The sequence below is a fragment of the Argentina anserina genome, chromosome 2 (genome assembly GCF_933775445.1).
Source record: "Argentina anserina chromosome 2, drPotAnse1.1, whole genome shotgun sequence".
NCBI classification, from domain to species: Eukaryota; Viridiplantae; Streptophyta; class Magnoliopsida; order Rosales; family Rosaceae; genus Argentina; species Argentina anserina.
In genome coordinates, this window is record NC_065873.1 from 18048711 (window position 1) to 18074462 (window position 25752).

Consider the following 25752-nt stretch of genomic DNA (forward strand, 5'->3'; position numbering starts at 1 on the left):
ATGCTTGAAATTCAAGTGAAATTCTTGGATGCCATAACCATCCAAACAGAGAAGTTGCTAATCCATCAACCACACCTACTTGCAAGAACCCCCATTTATATCTTGGCATCCAAACTCTTATCCAATAGGAGTTGCTAAATTCTTTCATCAATTTCCAACCAAACAAATAAAGATCTGCAGCAGCAGCTACCACATCACATTAATACTTCTGGGGCCAACAGTTAGTTTTCAGGATTGGCATTTCATGTGTCTACATGAAGAATATTATACCAACATAGAAGTATTTGCCAACAAACTATCGAAAGCCAGTTATAAATGTTTCCATTCTCTCGCTTTACACCAGAAATGACTAAACGGAATATTTCTGATGCTTCGTCCCGGACTTTTTTCTGTAAAAGCCACCTAATTCCAGATTAGTTTTCATGATTTTGGATTACGTTAAAAGTTTTCAATGATTCGAAAAATACTTACACCTGCATATTAACGGTTGGATGATTCATTTACGATGTACTTGGGCAATAACACAGCAATTTGACACATAATATTTGTTGTCAATTCCTATTAAACATTCCACCTTACACAATACAAACAAGAGTGATGATCTGAATGCTAGACAAAGTCAGCTAGGAAGTAGGAAGTAACATACATTATTATACACTAGTATATTAACATAACGGACACAAATTATGAAACAATCATTGAAATGTTTGTGGGATTAAACAACTAAGGTGGGTAGGGGGACCATAATTGTTGAAAATCAAATGCACAAATAATAGTTACAATGAAATTGATTAAGAGCAAAAAAAATGACATGAAATTATTGGTTTCATTTACTCCCTGTCAAAATCAACAACGGCCTCCTCCACTAGCTCTTGCAGCAACTTCCCCTCTATTTCCTTTCCTACAATGTCAATCTCACATCTCATTTGCTCAGGCCACCCTCTCCCCACAACCTCCTTCTTCACCACCCTCTCCACCTCCTGGTTGTTGATGTCCCCACCGTCCTCCGGAACACACCTCACTTCGCTCAAAAACCATTCCTTCACCCGGGACCATACCCGATCTGCCAATAAGAAGGTATTGCCCTCCAAGTACCTGTCGTGGGCCCCACTGCACGAAATGGTCTTTGTGCTGCCGCTGTCTGATGCACCGTAACCAGTGATGTCCACTAGGGCTGCATTAACACAGTCAAATACAAGCTTCCGACTTGATCGCCATTTCCTTCTCTTTGCCTCGTGCAAAGGCTCTTTGTCATTCGGATTGGCGTACTTATCTCGGAGAGATGGGTCCAAAGGACTTTCAAGTGAATGCCATTTACCAAAAAATGAGTCACATTGCAGCTCACCATCGAGGCCGGCTGCTGATAAAAGAGTTTGGACTATAGCATGCCAGTCTTGTTCTTCTTCCTCGGTGCTAGTGGAAACTGAAGGTGATTTTACTAAATATGGACCATATGGTGTGGCAGTCTCTGCACAAGATTCATCCCACGATAGGGTCCGAGCAATTGATCCTATTGGCGGTGATTTGTCAATTAAGTTAGACTTAAGATTTCTTCCTGTAATAACAAACAAAGCTCCTCAATAAGACAGCCACAAAGAAGGAATAAAATAAGAAATAAATAGTAATGAAAATAATCAAAGAGAGAAGGGAAATTACCTAGGTGGTCTGGCTTTAAAAATCTAGAAAATTCTTGAATAATATTTTCATCCTCTACAAATGGCGGTTCTAAAACTGATATTGGACTTGGCTGGTCCTGATTCTCAACAACACTTCCAGGCGCCACAGGCTTTGCCAAAGACAATCCTACCTGCGGATTCCAATAAGTGATATTCAATGATATTGTCAGGAAATACTTGAGGTCCAAGAATATGAAGAAAAGAGAAGGGGAAAAAAAGAAAAGGAAACCATATTTGCAATGCCCAGTCAAATGAATGCAGTCAATTTCACCCACTAATAAAAGCTTGAATTACAAACCATCATCGACATGCATATAAACTTTCCATATTAATGATTCCATTGAGTACCCTAAACCCTGAAACCCCAAATATCGTACTTGCCACACTTGAACCCATGTCTAGTAAAACTAACATATTAAATGCTGATAAGTGAGTGGTCAAACAACAAAAGAATAACATATCATGGTAATATATTCTCCGTCTTGGTATAGCTGGTAGATGTAAAGCAAAGGAGCAACCAGAGTCCGGATATACTAACGTACATCCTCAAAACTATTTCCTCCTTTTACAACCCATTAATACACCCTATTTTTCTATTAACACACCCCCTCTAAAGCTAAATTAAGGGGAAAATTGCAAATACAATTAAATTATAGGAGTAATATGAGGTGTGTGCAAATAGAAAATTAGGGTGTGTTAATAGAAATGTTTTTTTCTTTTTCTCTTTTTTCTCGGTGTTTTACATTTAAGAAGGTAGTAATGGAAGAATAGAGTACTGAATTACCTCCCAAGGAGATGTCCCTTGTTTTTGTTCGACGTTTGTTACAACCGGAGAGTCTTTCCCTGAAGCACCACATAGAGCAGGAGAAAAACACCCTTCAAATCCACCATCATTGGAACACTGAGATGCATCATCACTAGTAATTCCAGGACGAACTTGGGAATTCAATTGTCCAGAAAAGGAAGATTGAGATTCATAGTTTGCTTGAGATGCCTCAGATTTCTCTTTATTTGATTTCTTATTTTTGGAGAAAAACAAACTTGAGACTTTCCCTTTCAATGATGACTTCATGCTCTTTGTCTTATTCAGCTCTTTAGGAACATCTATCTTGCCATGATCTGAAATTGCACTGTTGACCGGGCTGCTAAATACTGCAGAAGACACAGGGAGAGATTTTGACCTCAAAAGACAAGGAGAATCAACTAACCGTTCCTTACTGGATTCACTAGTTAAGCATGAAACTGATTCCCTTCGTTCTTGTTCCTTGTGACTACTTTCATCCTCAGATGTTGTTGACTTCTTAACCTCTGATAGAGCAAGCATCTCACCTAACGTGCTAGAGCTCCTTCGGGCATGTCTTTGCTCCTGCGGATTTCCATTTAATGACATCATGGCCCATCTTTCAGAAAGTCGCTTCTTGGCTTCTCTGCAAACAGATGATTCTGGAGAACATGACATGCGGCTGTAGGAAGAAGAGAAAGGGCCGCCAAACCTATTGATGTAATCCCATGTATGCCTAGGAGATGGTGACATGACTTCTGAGTCACTGAGAATTCCAGCTGCATATTCAATTTCTGACTTGTGAAACGAACTCTCATCCCCAGTATAACCATTGGAAAATACAGAGGAAAGCAAAGTTTCATCCCTCCGGTGGCCTATGGAATTATCACGCTTCGTCTGTGTGATCTCCTCTTCAACTTCTATTGATTCTTGCACCTCATCATCTTCATGCTCCTCATAGAAGTTTTCACCCTGTAACCTTGCTGATGAGATAGGGGAAGAGACCACAGTCTTACCATCTAGAGTCTTCCCAGTGCTAGGTCTCAACACCACTATACGAGTTGGTGGAGCAGAGTACTCATCGACTTTCTGATCGGCAATGATAGGAGGGTATACATGGTGGCTTTCCCACACAGCTTGACATACCTGGGATGACTTCTTTGTCTGTTTATCACTCTTATTCCCTGATCCCACAAAATTGTCGTTTGAAACCATCTTTGTAGGTCTAAGCACAGTAATCCGCTTTGTCTCTGTGGCTAGAGGAAGAGATTGTAAGTCATATAGATGTTGAGAGAACAAGGAATTTGGCTCTTGCAGAAACTTGAGAAACATATCTTTATTGGAACTTAATACTTCTAGTGCATCTTGAAATTCTTTGGATTGGCGATGCCTCTCATCTGTAGCCAAGCGTTTCACTTCCATGAACTTCTGACGAACAAGATCCATCTGCTTCTCATTATACCTTCCCTTCTGTGGTGATTTATTTCTTCCATAACTAGTCTTTTGAGGTTGCTGCCAGACTTCATAAACATCTTTGTAATCATTCTGCTGTGGACATTGATGGAATTCATGCTGCATTTGCTTGTCTAAAAACTCATCTTCTTGCTGCCAACATCCGGATGGTACACTGGAATGATTATTAGTACAATGAGAACAATTGCTTGCATTACTTCTTTGAGCGGCTGAATCAGGTAGCTGTCGTGGAAAAGCATCAAGACCCATCAACTTGGCAACTACATTAGGTGGATTTTTCTTAGTTTCCACCTCTTTTGACATTTCTTGGTCTAAAAGCATCTTTATCGGTGTGCCATTTGCTTTACTGTTTGATGAACTTCTCCTCAATTCTGAAACAATCTAAACACAGTAACACGCCATCAGAAATCAGGTAAGAAAAAAACCACCCATTCAATCCAACCCAAATTTAGAAACTGACATTTTGAATTAAATACAAGAAAATTGTTCCGCTAGTTATCACTCTTCTATAATTTTATTAGTCGTAGAAATCCTGCATAAAACTTACCACTTTATCCTCTATCTGATCTCCATAGGGGGAACCCAGCATTGTTACCACATCCGATTGACTCCTTGAGAGTGAAGAGCCTACCAAAACAGCATCTCAGTACTATATTTGACTACTTAGACCAGCCGAAAATTGAACATATCTATTTGACCATTGGACTTTTCAAAACTTTGTATGATGAAAAGGTAGGCAATAGAGGAAAGAGAAGTAACTATCCAACCAAAATTTAGCCATCAACATAATGTTATTGATTGTGTCCTCAAAATCCAAACGAAAGAGAACAGCTAAATTTTATGTCCTATTTTTGACATTAAATATCTAAATGATGACCAAATTATCAAGCGAATTACCATCACGGTGAGGCTTATCAGTGAGCAGCTTGTTTCTAGAAACTCCAGTGCTCATATCAAACAGGTTGACCATTCTTCCCAGGCATCCCGGGATCGGCTTATCGCCGTTGTGGGCTTTGCTGCTATGCATCCCCTTCAATTCAGCACCTGTTGCATCACACAATACATTAATCCCAGTACTCAATCACTTCCAATTTCTTTGAATTGTTAAAGCAATAAAAGAAATCTGCACTAGTCAAACAACTGAGCAAAACCATTGACAAAAAAAAGAGACAGCTTACACCGAAGCAAATCACAAAACAACAAACAATTCCAAGCTACCATATATTCATCATGATTAATAATTCCACACAGAAAGCGCAAAAGGGTCCTTTTTTTTTGGGGTATTTCATGCAAAACCAGCACAAACCTCTCAAAGCTTGAAACTTGAATCTCAATTAGGAAACTAGGGAGAAGGGAGTGATTGGTAATAGAGACAAATAGAATGGAGTGAAATATCACATCAAATTCTGGGAACAGCTCTGAACCAATTACATATATAAACCCAAAACCAAAACCAAAACCACTGATCACTCACTTTACTATGACAAGTTCCAATCGCCCCAAAAAAGCAAGGAACCCAATAAAGTTTGGATTTTTATTTTTTTGGGAGATCGAAAAAATTAGCAAAAGAAATCCCAATTAAAACAGAATCATTGAGCTTGATTAAACCCAAAAAAGGAAGAGAATATTGGGTCTGGGAAAGTATTAGATTCGCCAAAGCTTCGAGAAATGCGAGATCGGAAAGTGAGTTTGAAGTTTGAGTCTTTATCAAGCTGCATTCTTTTTTAGAGAGAGAGAGAGAGAGAGAGAGAGAGAGAGAGAGAGATTGGGAGACCTGTTGAGGTGGTCGGGAGCTCTCATTCCGGTGATGACGTGGCCGGAGATTACACCGGTATCTGAATAGATCGGCTAAGCGTGTGGGGTTGGTTGTTGAGTTTGAGATGGTTGTGCTGCTTCTTGTAGTTGGATGAGTCTCCACCGACTCTAGAAGGTTGGGTTAGCTCTGTGTGGGGTGTGTTGTCTGGACTTGAAAATGGAAATGGGGGACTGGTTTACGTGTGTGATTGATTTGATTTATGAGACAGAAAGTGAGAGGAAGAAGCAGACGACGATTATGAGAGAGAGGTCTGTGTGTGTGTGAAAAAAAGAAAAAAAAATTGTGGATAAATCAGACAATACTGGCATATTTACAGGGCTTGGTTCTTTTTTTTTTTTTTTTCTGTTTATGACCTTATATTCTACGAAGTTTTCACTCCTGGCCTAAGTGTATTTACCGATATATTGATGCAATCTTTGAGATGTTTTCTCAATGCTAAATTCATTACTTGACTGATTCTCTGTAGTTTGTACGAATTGTTTTGCAAACTATACGGACAGAGTGATTTGGGTAGAAGATCTTTTTTCTATTTTTTCCGGTAAATGTGTTCTTTAAGCTTAATTTATACGTAATTATAGTTGACGTACATGACTTCTGTTACGTAGATTGAGGGGTCTTCCTTGAAATTGTATAGTCCTTTATATTATTACCTTGAACTTAATAGTGATCCAAATGAATTCTAGAAGGAAGTAAGACTAATGATCTTTGATTTCTTTTGCGAGGGCGTGTGGAATGAATGTTTACTGAAATTGTTCACTTTTGCAAGCGGAAGATGTAATTTTAGTTTGATTGATATTATAAGCTAAAATAATTGTGTCTTGGTGACCTAGATAGAAAAATGGGGTATTGTACTTTAGACTTTAGAGGAAGAATCTCATACTTTTGACCAAATGATGTTACTGATCATTACAGAGTCTGATACGGTTTGCCACACTTTATTGGGTCTGGCTACCATCAATTTTTCCAGATATTTACCACTGGCATGGGTTCTCTGTATCGTTACAGCTCCTAGTAGTGGCAAATGCCCAAATCTTCTATGGTTTTATGGCAATATGGAGTATTGATTTGTTTTTTAGGTAAAAAAATCTTGTTTGTTGATGACTTTTTTTTCACACGAAACCATAAGTATACGTAAAAAAATATATTATGATTGCTCAACTCATCAAATGACCACATACATATAGTCATCATTGAATGTAATGGTCGTTATCAAGAATCTATATTACGTATATGATCAGAATTTTCGCATATCTCCCTACCATCAATTCAAAACCTCGATTATATTATGTGGGAATGAGTCTTCAAGTAATTAGTACATAAACAATAATCATGTCCATGCATGCCCTTCATTTTAAGGTTTATCTCCCTTTGATAATTATGTCCAGCAGTATTTTCCTAAAAGGATTTGATATAAAGTCTTTGAATCCCTGGACATGCACACCTACCTACTCCAATCATAATTGAGGATTTGATTAAAGAATTTATAGTCTAGTGGATACCAGAAAACAGAGTGGTCAATTATCTAATGCCAATGCAATTTTTGTAGTTGTTTAATTAGGTATAATTGGGTATGATATTCAAATAATTGATATCAGATAAAAAAAGATTGAAATTACTACTGCTCAGGAAATAAGATAAGAAGATTCTTTACTAATTTTATGGGTCTTGTTTGTTTTGATAGCAGAGGTTACGACATAAGACAGAAAAGATTCAGCCCCCTCCTAGAGCAAATTAAGAGTGAAAATCTAATAGGGTAACTAAACAACAAAGTATAATTGTCTTGATGCACTGCGAACATAATTTTAGATGACAAATTTGTTTTTCTCTGTTTTTTTTTCTTTTTTTTCCTTTTTAAGAAGAGTGCAAACATGAGACATTCCCAAAAATTGTTGGGGGCACGTAAGGTATGTCGTTTTTCTCTGTTGACAATTGGTCATTTAAGTATGATAACCCTGCTATGTTTTATTATTCAAGAACATCAAATACATTTACAGTAATATTCAATTTTCGACATGTATATTAAGCAGGGCCGGTCCGTCGTATTTGGAGACCTTGTGCGAAATATCAAATGTGACCCCTTATGTGCTCATGAAAAAAGGAAAATAATAAACCAAAAATAGAAGCATAATATCCCAAATAGACATCTATATAAGCAGACCAACAATTAAGATCACAACAACAAAAAGATAGAAGACTAAAAGCAAATTTTCCGTAAAAGCATAATAGATTGAATTCAAAAGCAAATAATTTGTAAGCATGTTACATTGACTTTTAAAATGAATGCTCTGTATTTGGAGACCTTGTGCGAAATATCAAATGTGACCCCTTATGTGCTCATGAAAAAAGGGAAACAATAAACCAAAAATAGAAGCATAGTATCCCAAATAGACATCTATATAAGCAGACCAACAATTAAGATCACAACAACAAAAAGATAGAAGACTAAAATAAAATTTTCTGTAAAAGCATAATAGATTGAATTCAAAAGCAAATAATTTGTAAGCATGTTACATTGACTTTTAAAATGAATGCTCTGTAAGCATGTTACATTGACTTCAAAATTCATTACATTAAACATAATATATTCAAACAAAGTTTAATTATCAATTCAATCTAATACAAATTTAACAGTAATTTCCCCTATCACACGAAATTCAACTCCCCTATCACATTTTCATTTCAAGACCAACATCAACATCAAAATTCAATATAATACAATTGGTGGTTCAATCAATTCAGTTTGAAAAGAGTTCAAAAAACAAGCACTCAATTCAGACTAACTAAATAACTAACATACCTTGGAGAGTTGGACAATTGAGAGTTGGAGGTTTGACAGCTTGGACCCAGATTCATCTCGTCTTCCTAATGATGCTTGATTGCTCGTCAAGATTGAAGTCTCGGAGAGGCAAGAGAGTGGGAGAGGAGAGGAGAATAAAGGCCAGAGAAAGGGAGAGGACGACTAGTCTCACTGTCTTAGTGGTCTATACGAGTTATTGAGCTAGATGACTCAAATGAGGGGAGTCACTGAGTCAGGGAACTGGCCGACTCTGTGTTTGTGAGGGAAGTGAGGAAGTCATTGACTTGAATGAGAGTAGATTATGAGTTTATGATTTATGAAATTTAGGAAAATTAGTAAAAAAAAAAAAGTAATAAGAGGTTTCAAACTGGGGATAAGAGATTCCACACACACATCCAAAACTCAAACCAAAAAACCAGTTGTTACATAGTGATACAAAAATTTTGTTAACCTTCCAAATTTTTTGACTATGTTGGCACACACTAGGCACAACCGACGGGCCAGGTCTGATATTAAGCGGCGTTTCTTTTGTTGGCAATGCTTGTACATCTCGGAGCGTTATTTATATGTTTGGATTAAGTGTGATAGTGAAAAAAGGGTTTTGGATTTTCGGATTCAACTTGTAGTTTGGTGTGTTGTATCTATATTTGATTGACGTTCATCTAAATGTGGATTAAGCCATAAAGGTATATCCGTGCTCAATTACTTATACTTTAAGATCTAGAAAGTATAATTGGTAAAGTAAATGATCAGCTATTATCTAACTCATCTAAGTGTGTTTTGATCATATGAGAGTGTGAAACTTTTACCATGAAAAGGAAACTAAAGCTTTAACCATGCATTATCACATTTTAAAGCATATGGGGAAAAATGTGGCAGGGAAAGAGAAAGGCATAGGGTAAAACATATTATAGGCCAACAATTGTTGATCAATTTGTCACTAACATTTCAATCCCACGGTAAGATATTTGGCATTGATATGATTACTCAACTTATATGTGCTACGAAAAATGGAAGGACCTACCACAGATCACGATGAAGAACTTGGAAGACAAAAGATCTTCTTTTTGCCCATATATTGAGAGGACACTAGTGGGGGATTTGATATTTATTTTCTCACTCTATCTTAACTAAAACTCTTATTTAATTCCGACAACTAATATGATGGTTCTCCCAATTTGGGGCCAAAGACAATAATGCAACACACAAATGTTTGTGACTTTGTACTCATCAAGTGACATTGTAAAAGGTCATAAAATGGTGTTTGCGACTGCTATTGATTAATCCCCAATGTACCAGCCTCAGAAACCCTATAACTAAATCGTCTTGAATACAGATTTGACTGAAAACCATAACACACAAACAGCCGCTAATCTTAGCTTAACTTCTCGTTCACAAATAGCAACTTCCTAGTCCTGATAAGATACTTAGATATATGACTCGATTCGGAATTCAGTGAATTATGTAAACACATGAAATTTAATGAAGTAAATCATCTTCATTAAATGATTAAATCGACCAAGAACCCGACAAAATTGCACATGTGGCCTAAAAGTCAATAAAATTAGTGTGGATCCGAATAAAACTTGTGTCAGCACATAAATGGATGATCGTAATTGAAGCTACGTGATTCCGACATAAATCGGAAAATTGAATGTCATTGACGATTCGAAATGGTAATTGAACATTTGATTAAATTAATAAATTCTTTAACGGTTATAATTAAATCAATTATTTTCTGTTTAATTTAGTTATGAGAATAACTAATTTTAAATTAATCAGAATATACATATTGATTTAATTATACAATTAAAGAAATTAATTATTTTAGTGTCATTAAAATATTTTATAAAATAGAAGTCTTAACACTATAAATACCCCTTCCAACATGAAGAGAAGGGGACTTGAGAAGAAGAGAGAAAATCACTCTCGAGAAATCCCGAAGTCTCTCAAGTCCACGAAGAATCATCAAGCCACCAAATCGCTCGTTCTTCATCAAATCCAAATCCAAATCCAAACTCAAGTCTACGAAGAATCATCAAGCTACCAAATCGCTTGTTCTTCATCAAATCCAAATCCAAACTCAAGCCCACGAAGAATCATCAAGCTACCAAATTGCTCGTTCTTCATCAAATCCAAATCCAAATCCAAAACCAAATCAAACTCAAACTCAAACTCTCAAGATTAAGTGCATATCACCCTTAAGCCAAGTTACATACGGAGATAGAATCACATGAGTTCACAAAGATTGTAATATCGCGCTTGATTATCAATAAATTACATTTTATTTGTACACGTGTCTGTATTCCTATTTGTTTTCATATTCTCGTTTTACAAATTCATATTAAAGTATGTTCGAAAATTTAGACATATGTTTGAGAATTGAGAACCATACTTGGTGTGACTTTCATTTGTATGTACATTACTGTCTTTTAGTTTTGAAAATAACTATGAGCATAATTGTCTAAATTTATCTCGTTTGCTGGGGTAAAGACTAGTTTCTCAACTAGTGTGTAATATAATCCGGCAGAAAATCTGGGAGGGGCCTCAAATCTTTGATAGTTTTGTCAATGTTGAATCATATAGGGTGCACATGTAAATGAAAATGACTCACCATTTTGTTTCCGATTGATCAAGTCATCTTCATCGATTAACATAATATTATGATTCACATATGCTGCTAATTATAATTGCGTGTCTAGTTAAGTGTTAGGATTATATATCAAAGCTCGAAAGATAAATTAAACATCAACCAATCAGCCCCATTTCGAGTGATCGAAGGAAAAGTGTTTTACCCACAGCTTCCATTTTCTCGGTTCTTAATTTCGTCTTAGGCGCCCACCATCCACCATAGCCTTTTTCAATTTGAATGTTGAAGTGGTATAACTTAGAAGAAGGGTTTGTAGTTTGAACTACAATTAGTCTTACACAATAGTGTGCAAAGTGCCACTTCTCATAGAAAGATAAATTCTCAATAGAAAAAGTACTCATTGCCACTCGAGGATGCGAAATCAATTGCGAGATGTAAGACAATAGTCATATGATGATTTTCTACCACATTTAAAAATCATAAAGAGGTAAAGTTCACTAAATCATAAAAGGATAATTGAACAAAATTTTAAATAAAGTGACAAATATATACATTAGAATATTTAACACATCAACAAGAATGTGGTTATCTGTTAGGTTTAGATGAACACGTTAGAGATGCGTGCTTCAGAAATTCACTCAGATTGAAAATTTAATACTAACTACATATATCGTTACCTCTTATATATGTGTCACGATAATAGTTCCAACAAAAATCAAAGATACATGACTTCTTGGGGTCCATCCTCCTGAATCTCCATAGATCTCTCTTTTTGTTTCTAGAACCAATTTTTGCAACCACTGGTTTTTATCACTCGTGTTGTTATAAAATTTCACAATCAATACGGTTTTAATCTGATAACACATCCAGGGGTCCTCCACAATGACAATCATCTGTTAAGAGTTTTCATTTTACATGACATGTCAAAGAAATTAACTATTGCCCTCGTCTCAACTACTTTGAAAGTTGAAGTATAATCCGTACGGTCTACCAGTACCTAACATCTTTCAATTCAAGTTTGACAACTTGATCCAATCATGGTAAGAGGAAGCAATATGAACTCTCATTTTAAGTTTAGCAACAATTCGAACAAATGCCTTGATTCTAAAGAAACCATTCACATGTACAATACTTTGAGTTTCATATGAAATACTGTAAAACTATTTGTACCATATTGAGCGCTTACATATTGCGAAATGATAGAACTCATTGGCGTAAGTAGAACCTACACGAGAGTGATCATACTTCCACCTAAATCCCGAGCCACCTGAGAGGTATGAATGTGTTATCATGCTGTTGACACTAAAAGTTGACGTTAACATATATATAGCAAGAACCTGGGGCAAATGTCAACTTGCATTCTTTCTGATAAGAGCAGACAACATTTAGCAAGAACCTGCTAGATAATAATGGTTTGACATAATGAGCATTCAACCCCCGATGTTTAGTTATCATCTCATCAGAAAATAAAGAAAGCCTGTACTGTGATTCATAGATGTTGCAACTGCTACCTGAACATATTGCTGCGACCCTCAAAAACTAATGTCTGCCCCAAAATTTGAAGCTTATCCAGCCATTACACTTCACAATTAAATTTGATTGACATCACAGCCAAAACTTATCTCCCTCTCACTCACATCCCAGCTTGCCTTATCAATATCAATTCCCAAGGGCCATGCCTTCTGTCTGTTGAGCGATATCTGGAGGCAAAGGGCTGAGCTGTTGTGGATGTTAACATTATCTCTCATGAAATAAGTCACAGCTCTTTTATGAGTTGAGTCAGTCAGGCATCTGATGTTCATATCATCATAAGTAAGAAGATGGGAAGATATACCTTCCTCTCCAGGAAATTCTAGAGCATGGCAAGTAGATGGGTAATGCTCCCCCGAGGAACTACTTAGCTGAAGGAGAGATTCTGCATTAGAATAAGGATGCCCCTCATTGATAATCTTCCGCTTAAACCAATGATCATTTTGGAGAGGAAAAATGGTTGTGCCACCTTCCCATACGCTGCTATAAATGCAACCCTTGGCTTGATTTAGATCGTTTGGTATGCAGGATAGGGTTGAGGGGAGCTCAATTTGCTGAAATCTGATTGTAGGTCGTATCTGCCTTCAAGACACAGTCTTTCAACATCACTTTTGTTATAACTGGTCAGGCATGCAGGTGTGTATTCAGCTGAATGTCTGAATAGGTTTGATGAGTTTCTTTCTTCAATTGCATAGTCAAAATCCCAATCTAGCATCAGAGTGCAAGGCTCTTTTCCATCCAAATATTTGTTTGGCCGACAGAAAATATCCAGCTCTTCAACATGACCTGACGCCCTCAATCCGTATTCTTTAAATGGAACCACAGAATCTGCGCCACCCATAGAGCCTGATACTGCACTATTTCTCAATAATTCACAACCAGCTCTATATCTTGATAAGCTATGTGCATTACTTTCTTCATTTGTGCTATCAAAATTCCAGCCCAGCATAGGGGCACATTGTGGTTTCTCAACCAAATATTCACTTGGCTGACAGAAGATATCCAGCTCTTTAACATGGCTAGGTTCCCTCAATCCATTATCACTGAATGGAAAAACATTAACTGAATCAATCATAGGACATGACATTGTACAACTTCCTAGTAGTTCCAAGTCAGCCCTGTGTCTGGACAAGTTAGATAATTTTCCTTCGTCCATCCTATCAAAATCCCAACCCAGCATAGGAGCATATGGCTCTCTTCCATGCATATATTTATGTGGCGGATATAATATATCCAGTTCTTTGACACAGCCAGATGTTGCCAATCCAAATTCTTCGAGTGGGAGAATAGAATTTGAATCAATATTTGGACATGAAACTGCGCTTCCTCCTAGTAATAATGCAGAGTCAGGTTCCCACACTGTGTAATCAAGATAGTTCTTATAAGTAGAACTAGTTGGAGAATAGGAGCAAGAAACAATCCCTCTGGATCTTTTTGACAAACAAGATAATGTAGAATCACCCGAAAAAGGGTCAGAACCAAGATCCATAAGGCTTTCCGCAGGTGGCAATTGAAGTTCCTTGAAATGAATATCTGACTCAAGGGATGGAAGTGGCATAGACTTTTCACTGGGCAACACTTCCATCAACTTCGGATTCTTAACACTCTGCAATACCAAATAGTCTTTCAGTAATCAAAAACCATGAAAAAGAACAAGTTAAGGTCTGAAAGTTAAAAGAGGATACATTGTTCTCACAGCTCTTCGGGATCAGCCGATTGAGGAGGACTGATACCAAATTGGACCTGAGAACATATATCTTGAATAATCAACAAAAAAACATAAAGCAATTTACAGAACATATAGAATGTCATATCTCACCCATCCATACAATAATCATCAATTTCAGGAAAGGAGGTTTCTCTGACCCACTGAAGTAATTTCCGTCTCTTCCTTTCGAATACATTTGTGTGCCTGGTTTGAGATTCTACTTCTTCAAAGAGATCTAATCCTTTTCCTAAATGATTTAGAATTACTTAACAGTGTCATCATAACTGCATATACAAGTCTGTCAAAAGACCAATAATTTAGACCTAGTTGCATCAGAAACAAAATTGCTGGAAGAAGATTGGAAAGTCAAACAAAGCATGGTAAAGAATGTAGAGGATTGACATGCAAATACCCTTATGTTTCAGGGTGTTTTCAGTTTCATCTACCATATATCTCTCTTTCCCGTTCAAATCCTCCAACATTGCACAAGCTCTTGTCCTCTTTAATTCTACGAAAAGTAATGAAAGTAGTAAGTATATATATGACGACAAACTTTAAAATTTCTATCCTAGCTGCATACTTAGAGCCACATAATCTACATCACTAATTCAAACCATAACTCTGCATTATATTTCTCCACTCAACTGATTTGACTTAGCAAACAATACACACAGGTGCCAATCAAAACTATAACACAGCAGAATTCTTAGCGCATTGATTCATGCGGTAAATATCTAACTATACCTCACTTGAATACCTGTCTCTCTTAACGCACTGCCATTTAGTGCGTGAGATGACTCAAATCCCTCCGGTATGGCATCTTTGTTGACCCCCGCGGACCTGATGTTATCGCACTTATTCTGAATACTGCTAGTCCTCTCTGCACAGTGAGGCATTTCGTCATACATCTGGTGGGCACACTTAAATGGCCTAAATAAACAATCACCTCTTCAAAAATTGTACTAGATAATGACCTCCGGAACTGTCTCTCGGCTTTGAACTGCTTCCTCGACAGGCCTGATTACTCTTAGAACAACAAGACTGATGATTATTGCTCACATCCTCCTTCAATTTCTTAAAGAAGGCATACTCGGAAGTCTTGGCATTATCTAGATTTTGCATCAGAACATCAACCATTCCAAAATTTTGAATCAAGAACAGTTCAAAAGTTATTAATCTATGAAAAATGCGAGAGCTTGGGAATGTTTACCCGATTCAATTCTCGGAGGTCTGCGATTTTCGTCATCGAGATTCAAAGATTTGACTCCTTTCCTGCAGCTGGTGTCTGAAAATTGAGCATCGATTTCAGCTGGGGAGAGTAATTTCCTAATAATATGATCGATTTGAGATCAAGTTTAGGGTTTGGGAGCGAAACCTGTGGGATTTGGGGGGAACAGGGAATCGGAGCTCCGACGAAGGCCTTGACGTCTCTGTGAAGGAGATCGGATCTGCAATTGTGGTTTGGGGATGCGTTCGGGAACCTTACGCTTCATTTTGGGGTGGTGGGCTAAACCCTAGTTTCGATTTTTTTGAGAAGTTGCAGACTCGTAGTGGGCTCTTTTAGGCGCCAAACGGCACGTGTGAGGAGCGTGCGGGTGGTTTTAAAACATTATCATTTGAAAATACAATTTCCATTTTAGGGCCTACTATATTTTTTAATCAAACCGGAAGTATAATTTTTTTTTAAATGAGAGAAATATATCACGGAGTCGCAGCAATCAGGCGATTATTTACTGAAAAACACAGGTTTCTGCAAAGTCAGAAGACCATGTATGAGATCAATGAGGTATAAAACTGTTACTTTTATAACTTGGAGTTATTCGCATCACATTTTATTTATTACAATTTAAAATTTAAAAGAGACACATGTAATTATATATGATGTTCTCTATAAATTCATTATTGTATGATTGTTAGTTTTGTTCTAGTAATAAGCATTAAAATATGAATTATCCGTAATGAATGTATAGTTGGACGACTAAACTAACTTAATTGGGTTGTTTTTGTGTACAAAAGCATCTTGCACCTAACTAATGTCATACCGATTAACAATGTGCAAAACTGCAAATATATAGAGACTCGAGACTCCTCTAAGATTCTTTACCGTGCAAGTAAACTGCACTTTCATTACAAGGATTTTTCCACCCAGGAAAAAAACGAACAAGAGGTGATTGTGTTTGGCACACACTCAGTGAGTCGACTCGTGCTGGTTGAACTTGAACGAAAGAGTTGACTTGTAATCACATTATCCAAACAAGAAGGATATGGTACACAGGTGTCAGGACCCTAGTGGCGGAAATGGATTTATTCCCACGTTGAAGGATCAGATAATTGCTCCCAGACGCATAGAAACACTTGGGACAATTCATTCAAAGCCTCTCAATCTTCTTTGGCTTCTTCTTTCTTAATCTAATTTTTCTCCACACACTTACGTTCATCACAAACAGAAAGAAAGAGACCAAGAAATGGCTAGCTGCAGCATGGCATCAGCGGCCTCAGGATTTATTGTCACACCTAATGTTGCAACCGGCAACGCTGCCTCGGCTGGCAGGACTAGCATGTTGGTTTTCTCTTCCAAGACCAACACCAATGCCAGAACAAGCAGTGGTAGGTTTGTGATCAGGGCTTCCGAGGAAGGAGCAGCGCCGCCCGCCGCAGCAGCCACCAAGGCCCCCGAAGCAAAGCCTAAGCCACCACCAATTGGACCCAAGAGAGGCACCAAGGTTAGTTTTACCCTGTTCTTAGTTTCATATATGCTTAAGCTTTTAGACTCTAGGCAGCTGTCTAACATGGTAATAGAGCATTACAGGAGGTCTTAAGTTCAAAAACACAACATAGTAAATTCTGGTTCAGATAAATATGCAGTAGTAGAAAATACTGAAACAAGACACCAAACTCATCAAGGACTTTGTAGAAGCATCAGCTAATACTCTGAATATATAACAATCTTTAGAACTCACCAGAAAATATGTGTTCTTGATCAGAAGATCGAGCAAAACACTCGGGCCAGTTGCGACAATTAAGTTCCTAATGAATGCAACTAGTTTGAGTACTTCATACAATCATACTCACACTTCATCACAACTTTAGATGAATAACCTTGTAACCTATTCTCTCACAGGTGAAGATTCTCAGGAGGGAGTCCTACTGGTTCAAAGGCATTGGATCTGTTGTAGCTGTGGATCAGGTATAGCCTCTAGCACCTCTCTGTCATTTCAAATGACAATGAACAAGTTCAGGATTTGTTTAGGTTTCTAATATCTCTGCTGTTTTTTTTACTATGCAGGACCCCAACACCCGCTACCCAGTCGTGGTTAGATTCAACAAAGTTAACTACGCAAATGTGTCCACAAATAACTATGCATTGGACGAGATTGAAGAAGTTAAATGAGCTTGTGCTAGCTGCAATGTAAATTGTGATCTTAATTCTATTTCTATCAATCAGTTTCGTGTTTCATCCCCTATGTGTATCATACTCTGATTTCTTCCACCTCCCAATTATCTTTCAACTACAAGTTTGGTAAAGATCCAAATGAATAGAGTTCCTAGAGTGTGTTCCTAATTGTACTTTCTAGCTATTTCTTGAAAACAAGCATGAGGGAACTAATGGAAGTAACTCGAACCAACTCATTCAAATCAAATCTACTTTGAACTAAAAAATTATCAATGAATTGCTCATGAAAGTAAGCTGCGACTGACACCAAAATGGACTTCAACACCCACAAGGCCGAATAAATTTCTTGATATATATAGGTCTATTGATCCTAATGTAAAGATTAGCCTCAGCTATTTATATACACACAACTCCTGCAATTTCCTAGCTGTATCTATATTAAAATCTGAAAAGAACACAGAATGCCAGCAAGAAATAGGAAGTTGTGTCATTAGAAAGTTTAATCAGAGTCTAAATTCCAAATTTCCCATGAAGAGGTATTAGGTGCTTCTCATTGATGGTGAGTGCCAACCAGGTGTGAATTTCAAAAACACTCGTCTTCACCATGCAATTGCTCGAAATTGTTCTCTTTGAAAACACAAAAAAGGTAGTTAAGCAGCTAATAATAAGTCCAGTTGACAGAGAACCTAAAGGATGAATTTGACATGTTGCCTGACTTTCTCATCAATGCCTAAGAAATGACACAGCACTTCACAGTACTCAGCAATTTGCAGTTGCTCACAAGTAATGCATGACTAACAATTATTACAGTGACATTGTTTCAGCAAAGATATATCTGCAGAAGATAATTTAACATTTTCCTATCATCACTGCCTAAGTTCCTATCACATGTAAGGTGATATTGACACTTCCAAGTGAATCACTGAGCAAGTGAACTATGCTCCCTCCTGTTTCCACTGTTTTGATTTTTCCACTTGTTTCAAATAGACATTTGAAGCTAGGTATCCAATGTTTTTGTTCTCAGCAGTAATAGGAAACTTCTAATACAGTTAGCATATGCATTATCATGCCACCGCAAACACCATACAAATTCCTATGTGCACACTTCCGGGGGTGAAAGGAAATCTGAATTATATTTATACGAATCTGAATTTGACAAGATGTAGTAATTATAAGCATATCTACTGTAATTCAGAGTATAAGAATTGATATCAAGTGATATAAAACTAGAAACTAACCTATAGAAACAATTTTTGTTTGCTCAAACTCTTCCATCAAAACCATCCAGAAGACCTGACCACATTCCCTTAACAGGAGGTAACTGTGCAACAAAAGCATTCCAAGGCGGGTAACCTCTGCCACTGCCACGAACACGACCATCGAGGCGTAGAGATATGTACCTAAAAGTACATATAAAAATGATTTGGCCTTCATCAGGAGATGGTAACGTAAGAGTATAATACATTAGTATAGCAAGTGTTGCACAATCTTTAAGTTGACCTTACAAGAATTCATGGACCTAAAGTCACCTACTTTTACTCACCAAGTTAAAATTGGAACATCCAACCAAATAATTGGAATTCGCAAATGCATAATCAAATAATCTTGAAGCTAGTGAAATTAAAGACAGTTAGCATGAGGGAGTCACTTACACAGGAGATTCTGGGGAGACACCAGCCAGCTTCTTTTGTTCATCTAACCAACTGAAATTCACAAGAAAAAAGAGTTTCTGTGAGTTTAACAACTTAATGGACTTACCAAACCAACATTTCTCTTGTTCACATTTAAAATGGTTACTTACTTGGTCCAGTCACTAACAATAACAGGATTCAGCTGCCAGAGTCTCTTTCTCTTTAAAGTAAAATCCTTACACTCTTCACTTTCATCAAACTCAAAACTTGGTGAATTACCATCTGTCGCAAAGGGAACCACCAATACTCCTCTTTCCACAAGCCCTTCGGTGAAAGGCTCGCTGAACTTAAACGATTCAGTGATGAATGATGCCGGGCCAGCACATATCACAAGCCGAGCAAACCCTCTGAAGGAGTTGACAGGGACGATCCTCTTTTCATCCACTCGGAGCTTAAGGTTCGACAGGTTCTCCTCTCTTGACAGCCTAGCAATCTGAGCATTCTTGGCAGTGTTCTCTCTATAATACAAGAATGCAAAGAGAGACACCGCCCCAATGTCTATTCCGAGACCCTTGGCAATTTCAGGGGCATCCAGTGCTCTTGATGGGTTTGTTAGTGCTGCAATCAACTGTGTGGTTGCTATCAAAGCTCCTAAGCCACCACTTGCAATGAATGCAAGATAGAAAAACATCCGAACGGAGCGAAATGGAGTCAGAACTTCACTCCTGATCCTGGCGGTGGAACTGAAGAACAAACAAACACCTATTATCATCACTTTCAAGCCTCATTTGAGTCATTTCTAAAACCACTGATCATAACACAATGTATTGGTTCACAAAGAATCCCGCTCACCAAATAAGCGGTTATTATGAAATTAACCAATTACTAACATAAAGCAAATTTCTTAATTTGTAATATCAAAAGACAGCATTAAGATATGGGTGGCATTCAGGTGTAGAACTGAGAGACAAACACCAATTATCACCACAAAGAAGCCTCAATTCTTAAAAAGAAGCTGATCAAAGCATAATGCATTGGTGAACACAGAACCCAACTCATTACTACCATAAAGCAAGTTCCTATAATTGTCTACATCAAAATGTAAGACAGGATTAACACATAGATAAGCTTAAACACATCATACGAAATCAATCAAACTCTAAAGACTTGAAATTTGAGAACTGAAATAGAAATGTGGAAGTGAAAGAGCAAAGTGTGACCTGCCTAATATCAGCAGAGGAATTCTGCTTCTCAGAAGCAAAGCAGATGACGGGTGAAGTTCTTTGCTTTGTGCTCTGGGGGGCGAGGAATGGTGCATTAATGGTAGAACGAAACAGCGTAGTAACAAAACAACTGCCGAAGCCGAGTTTGGAACGAGGAAGGTGGAGAGGTTTAAGAAAGTTTAAGGGAGCGTTTGCCACAGAAGCCATGGCCAAACAAAGCTCAAAACTGAGCTGTGTTTCTTAAAGTTTGTCACTGTTTTCTGGGAAGGACATGTTTCGGATGATCAGAATACTGCCACCTCTCACAGCCCAGCTAGTAAATCACAGCCATTCTTATATATTTTGCTTGCATTCCAATGTGGACTGAACGACGCCGTTCGCAGGCTAAGTTTAGCACCACATGTTTTCTTGCTAGAGAGGATCCAGAAAAGAGTTCTACTTATTTTACCACATATGGTCAATCGGTCCAAAAATTTCACAGCCCAAACTGTTCTTACGGTTAAAAGCCGAATGAAGAGAGGAAGGAAGAGCAAAATTATATCGGTATAAGTCCAGTGTACATACGCAACAACTTTTTAACATTTAACATATATCAGATGATCGATATATAATATACCGTAATTTTTTTTTTGAGAAAAAGAAATATATATATATATATATATATCATCAAAATAAGATTACTTAAATGAATACTCAATGGTGAAATTAAATTTCTCACATTCCGTCAAACCAACAAAATTAGTTACATGATTATCACAAAAAAACAATAGACATGGGCCAATGAGACCCAATTCTGAACCAATAAAAAACTGATCTAAAAGTAGTCGATAACCTACTCGCCGCAATCTCATAAAGAAAACTGTTCCAATAGCATCACATACCAAAATCTCTGACATATTTGCACAAACAACTTCCCCATTATATTTACACCCAAAAAAACTGATTTTTAGATAATTCCTGAAAATAACATGCACCATAAACATGTGCACTTTCTAAATTAGTTGGGAATCAAGAGTTTCTAGAGATTGTGTGTTATAGGCGTTGTGCATTCACTTTTATGTAATCGAAAGAAATATATGATTTCAAACGAGTAATATTGTTCAAAAGAGTAATATCTTATGACAAAACAAAATGGTCAAGAATTTGAAGTCTATGCAAAGACATAAAATCATATAATTATTAACTCTCGTGCTAGCTCATGTAACGACCCTAAAATTTTGAGCCTAAAAACTCAAAATCTCAAAGTCGTTAGAACACCAAAAACAATCTCAATGAAAATGAAATCATTTAACGTGCACAGCGGATCATTTCTGAGTTCCAAATACAACTCAGTCAAACCGATTATTACAAACAAAATTTATAATTCGACATTACATATGATGGAAAATGTATTAATCCTCACAAATAAAATCACACCAATTCTCACACACAAAATCCACGCTAGAAATCTCACCACGAACGGACACGTACGACTTCAAATCTCTGGAGTCGTCACTCGATCTCCACTAATCAGTACCTGCGGAATTATCCCCTACACCATTGAATTGGTGCACCGGGATTGTAAACACAAACCCGGTAAGCTTATAGCTCGTATGAGTAAAATGACAATACAGTTCGCATATCAATATATACGAAAAATCACAATCAACAAATATAAATGCCCTCATGAGTCAATGGACGAAACAGTAATAATCGGTTACTGTTCAGCAATTTTCGGACGAAGTTACTGTTCAGTGTTACTGTTCACTGTTACTATTCACGGTTACTGTACAAATACTCAAATAATACGTATTTCTGTACGTATAAGTACTATATACGTATTTCTGTACGTATAAGTACTATATACGTATTTCTGTACGTATAAGTACTATATACGTATTTCTGTACGTATAAATACTATACACGTGTTTCTGTACGTATAAATATTATACACGTGTTTCTGTACGTATAAATATTATATACGTATTTCTGTACGTATACGTACTGTTTAAATGTAAATACAATCTCAGTAAATAAAATTTACTAAATTACCCTTTTACAAATTACTTTTTACATTTAATGAAAGTAATTTATATTTACATTTACCGTAGGTAAAATTTAATTACATTTACCGTAAGTAAATAAAATTTACATTTAAGTAAATTACCAAAATACCCTTCTCAGAATCACTGTTCACGCGCCGCCGCATGTGGCGGCGCGTGGGGTACACGCGCCACCGCCGGCAGGCTGCGCGTGGGGCTCACTCGCCGACGCCAACCAAGGCACGTGTGATGCCACCGCCGTGCCCAAACTCTCCCCCTCTTCCTTTCTACGGCCTCCGACTACCCATAGGCTATCCCTAGCACCCTCACGCGCCGCCTCTAGGCGGTGGTAACCCTCTCCCCCATCCCACATCAAACTCCCACAAATCCATTTAAAAACCCAACAACATCATCACCACAACTCGATTCATTCATCCCTTACCTCGATTGAGCCGTGGGGAGCGCCGGAGTAGCTTGGCAGCGGCGGAGGGAATCTGCAGAAACTTTGCTGCGTCCTTGCGATCTCACGACGGCGAGGCAAGAGCTAGCGGGCTGGAGGATGGCTGAGGGAGTCCTTGCGGCGACGTAGAGTGGGGCGGTGCACGTCACGGCGGCTCGGAGACGGCGAATCGAAGAGGAGGATTTCAGAGAAGGAGAAGAGAAGAAAATCTGGGAGAGAGAGAGTTGAGAGCGGCGGAAATGAAGAGAGAGAGAAGGGTTTCCTGAAATGGAAACCCTAATCACAAAAATGCATTTTTATACTCGTTTTCAAAATCGGAAACTAACTTCCGACGTTAATAACTTTCACCTCCGACGTCCGATTCGGACGCGTCACATGTCTACGCACTCGTATCGCTGAGCTCTACAACTTTTGTGAAGGAAGTTTCCGCAACCGAGCGACGGAATAAAAGTCGATAATTTCGTTCGGAAACGTAACGTTTTTCTTATTAAACGTTTCCGTTTTTCGTTTCAAAGTATCGCAAACAATCAATTTCATGTAAACTGAAATTCATGTCTTTATAGAACTCAATTAATTCAAATAATGTATTTGAAATTTAGGGTTATTACAATCTACCCCCCTTAAAGGAATTTCGTCCCGAAATTCAAACTCACTCAACAAACAACTGTGGATATCTGGTCATCATGTCTGACTCTAGCTCCCAAGATGCATCACCCTCATCATGGTGACTCCACAATACCTTGACTAGCTCAACTTCTTTCCTCCGAAGTTTCTTTGTGGATCTATCCAGAATACGAACCGGCTCGACCACGAATGTGGCATTTTCTTTCACTTCAATGGTGCTATGATCGATCACATGAGACTCATCTGGTACATACTTCCTCAGCATGGAAATGTGGAAGACGTTGTGTACGCCCGACATGCTAGTAGGCAAGGCTAGTCGATAAGCTAGTTCGCCCACCTTCTCAAGTATCTCAAAGGGTCCAACGTACCTCGGAGCCAACTTTCCCTTCTTGCCAAATCTCACTACACCCCTCATAGGCGAAACTTTCAAGAACACATGATCACCGATCTCAAACTCCACATGTCTCCTCTTCAGGTCTGCATAGCTCTTCTGTCTACTCTGAGCGGTCCGGATTCTATCCCGAATGATTGAGATCTTCTCCGTGGTTTCCTGAACCACTTCTAGACCCATCAGTGCCTCATCACCAACTTCGGCCCAACAGACTGGTGAACGACATGGTCTACCATAAAGTGCCTCATAAGGTGCCATGTCGATGCTAGAATGGTAACTGTTGTTGTAGGCAAACTCAATCAATCTCAAATGATCTTCCCAGCTACCCTTGAAATCCAGTACACATGCTCTCAACATGTCTTCCATCACCTGATTCACCCTCTCCGTCTGTCCATCCGTCTGAGGGTGAAAAGCTGTACTCATATCTAAGGTAGTACCCATCGCCTTCTGCAAACCACCCCAGAACTTTGAAGTGAAACGCGCATCTCTATCAGAAACAATAGAAACTGGAGCACCATGAAGTCTTACTATCTCATCCACATATAGCTTCCCAAGCACGTCCACTAAGTACTTCATCGATACTGGGAGAAAATGAGCCGACTTCGTCAACCGATCGACAATCACCCATATGGCATCGTGACCCTTCTTCGATCTAGGCAATCCGGTCACAAAATCCATAGATATCTGCTCCCACTTCCAAAGAGGAATAGTCAGTGGTTTCAACATGCCAGCTGGTTGTTAATGTTCTGCTTTCACTTGCTGACATGTAAGGCACTTCGATACAAACTCTGCTACATCTTTCTTCATACCGTTCCACCAGAATTGTCTGCATAGGTCCTTGTACATCTTGGTGTTCCCTGGATGAATGGTATAACGTGAACGATGTGCCGTACGAAGGACCTCCTCCCGAAGATCATCACAATCTGGGACACACAATCTTGCCCCAAACCTCAACCCTCCATCAGGTCCCACTCTCCACTCGGAAGGGCACTCATCAAGCGTATCCACTACTAGATCTACCAACTTAGCTTGTGTGAATTTATCTCGCGCCTGACCCTGTATGATCCTCGTGACCAATGTGGGTTGTACCGTAACACTACCAAGAAAGCCCCTTGGTTCTCCTCCTGATGGTATCAAGTCAAACTCCGATGCAGTTTCAAGCATGAACCATTTCTGGACCATAAGTGAAGCCACCACGCCTCTCGGTTTCCTGCTCAAGGCATCGACCACCACATTTGCCTTCCCCGGGTGGTACTCTAATGTGAAGTCATAGTCCTTGAGGAGTTCCATCCATCTCCTCTGCCTCATATTCAGCTCCTTCTGAGAAAATAAGTACTTCAAACTCTTATGATCTGAAAAGAGTTGAAACTTCTCTCCATACAAGTAATGCCTCCAAATCTTCAAGGCAAACACAACCGCCGCAAGCTCTAGGTCGTGTGTCGGATAATTCTTCTCATGAATCTTCAACTGTCTCGAGCCATAAGCAACAACTCCTCCATGCTGCATCAATACACAACCCAAACCTTGGAGCGAAGCATCACTGTAAATGACATAGCCACCACCACTTGATGGAATCGTCAACACTGGGGCTGTGGTCAATCTGGTCTTTAGTTTGCTGAATGCTTCCTCACATGCAT

The 25752-nt window shown here is 38.3% G+C and overlaps 4 protein-coding genes across 7 annotated transcripts; 1 reads left to right on the forward strand and 3 right to left on the reverse strand.

Moving 5' to 3' along the window:
- Positions 1–631: 631 nt before the first annotated feature.
- On the reverse strand, positions 632–5955 carry LOC126783276 (uncharacterized). 2 transcript variants are annotated; one of them, XM_050508716.1, is made up of 6 exons: positions 5705–5955; positions 4828–4974; positions 4478–4557; positions 2461–4311; positions 1657–1807; positions 632–1555 (listed from the first exon to the last, which is right to left on the reverse strand). In XM_050508716.1, the coding sequence occupies exons 2-6, from the start codon at positions 4955–4957 to the stop codon at positions 831–833; spliced, it is 2937 nt and encodes a 978-aa protein (XP_050364673.1). In that variant the 5' UTR covers positions 4958–4974; positions 5705–5955; the 3' UTR covers positions 632–830. The 2 variants fall into 2 exon arrangements, with proteins under 2 accessions (XP_050364673.1, XP_050364674.1); XM_050508717.1 differs by lacking the exon at positions 5705–5955 and adding an exon at positions 5237–5281.
- A 6274-nt stretch (positions 5956–12229) lies between these two features.
- Positions 12230–15878, reverse strand: LOC126784088 (uncharacterized). The gene is made up of 7 exons (XM_050509585.1): positions 15747–15878; positions 15582–15656; positions 15346–15480; positions 15129–15251; positions 14483–14618; positions 14349–14406; positions 12230–14269 (listed from the first exon to the last, which is right to left on the reverse strand). Exons 1-7 carry the CDS (start codon positions 15862–15864, stop codon positions 13172–13174), a joined length of 1743 nt encoding a protein of 580 aa, XP_050365542.1. The 5' UTR covers positions 15865–15878; the 3' UTR covers positions 12230–13171.
- An 849-nt stretch (positions 15879–16727) lies between these two features.
- LOC126783667 (photosystem I reaction center subunit IV B, chloroplastic) lies at positions 16728–17861 on the forward strand. The gene is made up of 3 exons (XM_050509175.1): positions 16728–17094; positions 17493–17558; positions 17658–17861. Exons 1-3 carry the CDS (start codon positions 16837–16839, stop codon positions 17760–17762), a joined length of 429 nt encoding a protein of 142 aa, XP_050365132.1. The 5' UTR covers positions 16728–16836; the 3' UTR covers positions 17763–17861.
- A 451-nt stretch (positions 17862–18312) lies between these two features.
- Positions 18313–20945, reverse strand: LOC126784578 (protein LOW PSII ACCUMULATION 1, chloroplastic). 3 transcript variants are annotated; one of them, XM_050510045.1, is made up of 5 exons: positions 20621–20945; positions 19567–20139; positions 19418–19468; positions 19004–19165; positions 18313–18392 (listed from the first exon to the last, which is right to left on the reverse strand). In XM_050510045.1, the coding sequence occupies exons 1-4, from the start codon at positions 20824–20826 to the stop codon at positions 19027–19029; spliced, it is 969 nt and encodes a 322-aa protein (XP_050366002.1). In that variant the 5' UTR covers positions 20827–20945; the 3' UTR covers positions 18313–18392; positions 19004–19026. The 3 variants fall into 3 exon arrangements, with proteins under 3 accessions (XP_050366002.1, XP_050366003.1, XP_050366001.1); XM_050510046.1 differs by lacking the exon at positions 18313–18392 and having other exon boundaries at positions 18907–19165; positions 20617–20863; XM_050510044.1 differs by lacking the exon at positions 18313–18392 and having other exon boundaries at positions 18915–19165.
- Between the last annotated feature and the right edge of the window lie 4807 nt (positions 20946–25752).